The 7,674-nt window shown below is 29.7% G+C and overlaps 1 protein-coding gene across 1 annotated transcript; it reads left to right on the forward strand.

Moving 5' to 3' along the window:
- The first annotated feature begins 675 nt into the window (after window positions 1–675).
- Window positions 676–2,583, forward strand: LOC107007307 (glucan endo-1,3-beta-glucosidase 11-like). Its single transcript, XM_015205871.2, has 2 exons — window positions 676–2,018; window positions 2,141–2,583. Exons 1-2 carry the CDS (start codon window positions 837–839, stop codon window positions 2,225–2,227), a joined length of 1,269 nt encoding a protein of 422 aa, XP_015061357.1. The 5' UTR covers window positions 676–836; the 3' UTR covers window positions 2,228–2,583.
- Window positions 2,584–7,674: the final 5,091 nt, after the last annotated feature.

Below are 7,674 nucleotides of genomic sequence, written 5' to 3' on the forward strand. Positions count from 1 at the left end.
TAGTTTGATTCTTTATCGGATCACAAAAATTCACTTTTGAAGATCTTTTCCTTCTTTTCGGGATCAAACTTTACACACTATCCTTATTCAATAATATTTAATATTATGTCTTAAATCTTTTTTGAAGAATAATATTAATGGTAATGGTAAAACACAAAAAAAAATGTCTTTTTCTTTAATTTGTCAAAATTAAAAATGTATGTAAATAATAAATGACAAATAATAACGAATAAAAAGAAAGAATAATTTCTTAATCATCCTGAAAATTGAAAGTGCATCTAATATGGGACCCAAGAATAAATTCTTGAAAAAAGAAAATATCTAATTTCTAAATTTACTTAGACTTTCAAAGTGTATTATTTATAGAGGTAAAATGAGAAAAAGTTAATCATTCATGCATGTATTTCTAGTAAGATGAATAATGAAGGGAGTAATATATTTTATCGGTTACATAATTTTTTATATATATATTAGAGTCCAATTAAATTTAGATTTGTATCATAAGTCTCATGTTCGAAGAGTAAAACGCTCATAATTAATAATGACTCCGTACTCAAGATCTCATAGACCTCTTAACTTAAAATGAATAAATATTTATCACTCTATCGTAATCTTCGTTATTTAATTACTTATTAAACCTTCAAAATCTCTTGGGCAATGGGCATGTAGATAGGGTAGGTAAGATAACTGTTGGATACGGAGTGACGTTAAATGTGACCACCTAAATCTGTTCATATGCATTAACGCCGTTACTTGTATAACACTTTGCTCCACTCACTTCATTTCACTACTCTATTATCCACACTTTGTATAGCTTCTTCTTCTTCTTCTCATCAATGTCTACTATGGATTCCATCATCAATATTCTCTACGCCTCATTAATTTTAGCGTTTTTGTTCAGTACGGTAATGGCGACTTCTATCGGCATTAACTACGGTCAGATTGCCGATAATCTCCCACCGCCGGAGAAAGTAGTTCCATTAGTAAAGTCCATGGGAGCAAACAGAGTAAAACTCTACGACGCCGATCCACATGTCCTCAAAGCATTTGCAAATTCCGGCGTTGAATTTATCGTCAGTCTCGGTAATGAGTATCTCTCCGATATGAAGGATCCTGCTAAAGCTCAGGCGTGGGTTAAAACTAACGTCCAAGCTTATATACCGGCGACGAAAATCACTTGTATCGCCGTTGGAAATGAAGTGTTAACTTTTAACAATACTGCACTTTCCGATAATCTATTACCGGCGATGGAAAATGTTTACGCCGCTCTTGTTAGTATGAACTTAGATAAACAAGTGAGTGTAACTACTGCACATTCAGTTGCCATTCTCGAGACTTCGTACCCGCCGTCTGCCGGAGCTTTCCGTCGAGATCTTGTTAGTTGTGTTACTCAGGTGGTGGATTTCCATTGTAAAACTGGTTCGCCGTTTCTAATCAATGCTTATCCTTATTTTGCGTACAAGGCAGATCCAAAGCAGGTGCAGCTGGATTTCGTGTTGTTTCAGCCTAATCAAGGGATTGTTGATCCAGTAACTAATCTTCATTACGATAACATGCTTTTCGCTCAAATCGATGCGGTTCATTCTGCTTTAGCTTCAATTGGCTACAAAAATGTCTGCGTACAGATCTCGGAGACAGGTTGGCCGTCGAAAGGAGACGCTGATGAGCTCGGAGCTACGCCGGATAATGCGAGGAAATATAATTGCAATCTTATTAAACTTGTGAGTCAAAAGAAAGGAACTCCGTTGAAGCCTAACAGCAATTTGAATATATACGTCTTTGCTTTGTTTAACGAGAACTTGAAACCTGGCCCTATGTCGGAGCGTAACTACGGCCTGTTCAAGCCGGACGGTACACCGTCTTATCCTTTAGGATTCTCCGGAATCAACTCCGGCGGCAGCACCAATAGCAGCTCCGGTAATAGACCTGCAACTGGCGGTGGTTCTTCAACACCGACATCGTGGTCACCACAGGACGGAAGTTCCTCTTCCGGCTATATGTCCATTACTTCTAACTCGGTAAGCATACATTTAGTTAGTTTTAGTTTTTTTTTAAAACAATATTTCAAATCAGTCTACACCGCCGTACGACGCCGACGCCGGCGCCGGCGCTAACATGTAGTATTTCTAAAAAATTTCAGGGGAGAGTTCTATTTTGCTGGAAATCCTGGATTCTGCAACTTTACATCACAGTCGGTTCAATTTCAGTGCTATTTTCTCAACTGTAAACTCCATTGGAGTAGCTGTGAAGTTTCGCCATTGTTGAGTACTGTTGTAATAGGTAATTTGGGCGTTTCCGGCATAGCTAGCCGTTTTATTCTTTGATTATAGTGTTATTCTTTTGTTAAACGAATAATCGGCGGCTTGATTTGCTCTGCTGATGAGATTCGTCGGTACGCCGGAAAGTCCAAAAGCTGACAGCTGCTCTCCACTTTCTTCGCTGGCTTGATGTCCTTATTTTCTGCATGATAATATTAGATCAAGTTGCAATTTGGTAACAATAATTTTGTATATTTATCTATTGCTACATTAATTTGTACAATTGTACTCCATCTATTATTGAAGCTTCATCTCATCAATGTCATCTTTTCTCTTTTCATTAAAAATTAGATGTTTTATTAATACAATTTTAATTTACTAAGAATATTTAAAATAAATTAATTCGACTCTGAATCTCCATTACGCAGTATAACTTCATTTGACGTGTGATTCTTTTGGTATTGTTTGTTCATAATAAGAAGATTGGGTACGCTTTTTGTCATGCAATATCAGATCACGATATGGTATTGTGAGATGGAATCACGATATGGTATCAGATACAAGTTTATATTTTATCAAAACAACTCCACATTTATATATACTAATCATTTATTTTATATGTAAAATAAAATTTATAATCACATCATTACTTTTTAAAAATTAATTATTTTCATCGACGTAAAATTTATTATTTTTATCAACATATAGTCACTTTAACTCACATAAACTTATTGTTAAAGTGATGAAATATTTATGGTTTATAAACATGAAAATATAGTTGCACATGATATTGACCAACAAATGGCTCAAGTAACAATGTTGGTTCGTCTTCTCGGTCACATTATTTAGAAAGACAAGTTCAACTTGAGGAAATTGTTTGTACAATGTGGGAGGACTATATTAAAAACGGAAAAGGGTCAAAAATACTCTTAAACTATCTGAAAATAGCTCATATATACCCTTAAATTATATTTTGGCTCAAAACTACCCTTCTCGTCAAACTATTGGGTCAAAAGCGCCCTTTGAATTAACAGAAATTGTTAAATGCCATGTGGATGTCACATGAATGCCACATGGCACCCCAATAGATTTCCGCTGCCACATAGACTAAAAGTAAAAGGGTCAAAAGTACGTTTAAACTATTCAAAATAGCTCAAAACTACCCTTCTTATCAAACTATTGGGTCAAAAGTGACCTTCTTATTGACGGAAGTTGTTAAATTCCACATGTGCCACGTTGACTAAATCCCTAAATCTTAATTACTCATTTTCCCCTCATTTCATTATTTTCCAGAAACGATTTCACCCCTTCTCCCTCATTTCGCGGCTAAGGTTTCACAGTTTTCTTCGTCGCTGGATTTCAAAGTAGATATTCGTAATTATAGGTTAGTAAACTTTTTTATTTTATTTTATTGTGTTTACAATCACGAAAATCCACTTTGAAACTCAGCTCCGAAGAAAGTTATGAAACTTTGGCCGCAAAGTGACGGAAAAGTTGTGAAATTTTAACTATCATACTTTGAAATCGTAAACGTAATAAAATAAGAATAAATATTTACTAACCTACAACCATGAATATCCACTTTGAAACTCAGCCCCGAAGAAAGCTACGAAGCCTTAGCTGCAAAATTAGGGAAAGTATCATGCTTTGAAATCGTAAACATAATAAAATAAGAAAAAATATTAAATTACTAGCCTACAAGCATGAATATCCACTTTGAGACCTAGCCACGAAGAAAAGTAAGAAACCCTAGTCGCGAAATGAGGGAGAACGGGGTGAATATATCATTTCTGAAATAATGAAATGAGGAGGGAAGTAATTAGGATTTAGGGATTTAGTCTATGTGGCAGTGGAATCTTATTGGTATGCAATGTGGCATTCACATGGCATTTAACAACTTCTGTTGATAAGAAGTGTACTTTTGATTCAATAGTTTGACCGAAAGAGTAGTTTTGAGCCGAAATATAGTTTAAGGGTAAATATGAGCTATTTCGAATTGTTTAAGGATATTTTTGATCATTTTTATTTCGTCTACGTGGTAGTGGAATCCTATTGACATGCAATGTGGCATCCATATGGCATCTACATGGCATTTAACAACTCGTTAATAAGGTTGGTATTTTTGATCTAATAGTATGACGGGAAGGGTATTTTTGAGCCAAAATAAAGTTTAAGGGTATATATAAGCTATTTCGAATAGTTTAGGGGTATTTTTGAGCCTTTTCCGTATTAAAAACTAGTACACTACAATTTATGTTCAATTTTTTTTATTAAATTAAAGCTAGAAATAATACTTAATTGGAGAACAAATACCTGTGTAATAATTTATTCTGCGATTTTATAATTTTTATTTGATAAGATTGAATAAATAATTGAGATTATTTTAATAATTTATGTGATTTTTATGTTTATGAGAAATTATACTAACACAAAATTTTTATATTGTATATCCAAATAAATCTTTAATTTTGTTCTATAATTTCATATCATGATACGACATCGAACGAACGGACAAACGGACCCTAAATAAGAGTATCTTTTCGAGAATTGATTCTCCAGTTGAAAAGCTTAACTGTCCATTATTTTTAATATATACTGTTGTTAATGGAAATTTGACTTCTAGAACAGAGTACCGTTGAACCATTTGTTTCAATTCTTTATTGACATTAATCTCCTCATTTTAATAAATTAATTGGAGCCTTATTCATGAGCCATGTGATGATTTTATATCTAGCTTTATATACTTAGCTTGTTTAACGTTGATATTGGAAAGTCATACATATTTATTTTGAAAAAGATATTCTTTATTAAGAAATTAAAGTATTTGGTAAAAGTGTTTTTTTCATATATACATATTTGTCAATATATTTTTTATTAATTAGCTAATATATATCATAAATTTAGTTAAATTTCATTCAAGAATTTTATATTTACAATTTATTTTACATTTATATATTATATATTATTTTACGTATTATTTTGCAGAATTAAAAAAAAAAGTAACAAAATATTTTTGCAAAATTAGAAAAAGAAAAAAAATTAAAGATTTTAACCTCCCCAAAAGATATAATATTGATCGAAAATTTAAATATGTACGTCTTAATTTGATAATTTTTTTTATAATAGATATTTTAGATACTTTCTCTATATATAATAATTTTAATAAAGTACATTAATAATTTTTTTGTAATTTGACACTCAAAAACTATTTTTAAAAAAGATCCGATTCGCTTAATAAAACAATTTTTTAAATGAATTAGCAGAACAAAATTTATCTAAGAACATCATTTCAACAAAAGATTTTGTAAATCGTTTCTACCAGCAATGTCAAATAAGTTCTTTAAAGCCTTTTTTGGATTAGAGTTGAATGATAACCATTCTGCCTATATTATACCATGTTTTTTTTTAAAAAAAATAAATTATTCATTGAATATTGACTCTTAATTTAACACCAAAAGAGTTTATTGAATTATAACATATCCTTAAATATAATGTATTTGACAAATGCTCATGATAAAGTAACTTTTGTAAGAATTCCTACAAAACATAGTGTAAATAAGAAGGGAGAGAGTAATCTCTTGAATTTAAGTTAGATAAAAATTTAGGGAGTAATATTTTGCATCCAAATGATATGCTTCTGTATCTAATTACTTGTTCACTTTTGAATTGATTTATCTATTGATAAAATAATTAATAAGATAGTGAATATTGTGAAATTAGGTCTTAGGTCTAACTCACATCACAAAAGCTTGTTCAAGGAGAGGAGGATTGCTCAAGCCTTATAAGGAGTCCATTTCTCTAGATAGTCACCCATGTTTGGGAAATTTCCAAGGAATATCACTTATGTTTGTTTTAGGACTACAATATCACCCAACTTTGTCTATTTTCCTCAAAATATACTTGACACAAAAAAATACATTATTCTTTTCCTAATAAGGTGTCATGTCACCTTATTTATTTATTTATTATTAAAAAAAATATATTTTAAACCTAATTGAACGTTAGGTTGCAATAATTTTTTTTAAAAAAATATTATTTTTTATTTATGTTTTTTGAAAATGTTTTATTTTTTAGATATATAAAGATAAATATTTAAAATGAATGAAAAGAAATTACTCCATTTCTACAACTAACTAATAATGGACTGTTTTAACTAATTTTTAAAAATAATTTTTTAAATTTTTTAATGATAATTATTATTTTTTACTATAAGTTTTTAATTAATTTTTCAAATAATAATTATAGTTATTTTTATGGTTCACTTTTTCTTCTCCTATTTAGATAAATATTTCTACATTCCATTTTGTTGGAGCATTCCCTAAAATCACTGAAAGTGTGACAAATATAATAGACATTACAGTTTTTTTTTAATAAAATAATTCAATTTCCAGTTTTCATTTTTTAACCTTAAAAATTGAAATTTGAAGCATTTAAAGATCTTTTATTTTTTTCCCGTAATAGCCATTATTGTTTTTATTAAAAAAAAATAGTTCAATTTCATTTTTTTCCTTTAAAATTGAAATTATAGGCATTTAAAATCATCCATTTTTTGCCGTTATAGTTTTTTTAACAAAAGAACTTTTATTTTCTATTTAAAATAGTTAGATTAAAATTCCTATTTTTTTAATTGTATTCTTAAAGCATATTTAAAATGTTTTTTTGAAAAAATTGAAATTCTTGAATATTTGTGGTAATGACATGTGACACTTTTTATGCATTTCCTATTAGATACATATAGATTTTTTTTGTAAAAAAAAATAGAAAAACCCACATATTATACCCAGTAAAAAAATTACATTAAGAACTGTAATATGAGCTCCTCTGGTTTTTTCAAAAAAGTATGTGGATTCCTCCGGTTCTTTAAAGAATTAGAAAAATATTAATAATAAATTAAAAAATGTGACACGACACCCTAGTAGGAAAGAAACAATGTATTTTTTTGTGATTTTGAGGAAAATAAACAAAGTTGGGTCATATTGTAGTCCTAAAACAAACATAAGTGATATTCTAGGTAATTTTCCAAATATGGGTGACTATCTAGGGAAATTACTTTATTAACCACCGATGTGAGACTTTTGTCATTCTTTAACAAATTTATCATTTTATCTATATTAATTAAGAAGTGAATGAATTATAAACTTAAGATTTTTAAGAAATATTAATTAATTGAGGATACAATCTATAAAAAATTTGTCAATTTTTAATTTATCAAAAATAGACAAGTAATTAAGTATAATTATAAAAGAAAAGGGGAACAACTAATTGGGAACATATATAAAGAGACAATATTAAGATAGAATGTGGAAACCAAGTTAAAGGGACTGTAAATATACATGTATTTGGGCAAGAATATTTTTCTTAAATCTTTGTGTCCAATTAAATTGTAAAGGATTAGTAGTGGGAAGTGGAAAAGCTT

Source organism: Solanum pennellii, chromosome 12, assembly GCF_001406875.1.
Source record: "Solanum pennellii chromosome 12, SPENNV200".
Lineage (NCBI taxonomy): Eukaryota > Viridiplantae > Streptophyta > Magnoliopsida > Solanales > Solanaceae > Solanum > Solanum pennellii.

What these genes read in the sequence shown, in the direction of transcription:
- LOC107007307 (XM_015205871.2), top strand. Translation starts at nt 837, where the DNA reads ATGTCTACTATGGATTCCATCATCAATATTCTCTACGCCTCATTAATT. An exon ending in TGTCCATTACTTCTAACTCG is followed by an intron (nt 2,019 to 2,140) that starts GTAAGCATACAT and finishes AAAAAATTTCAG; the next exon opens with GGGAGAGTTCTATTTTGCTG.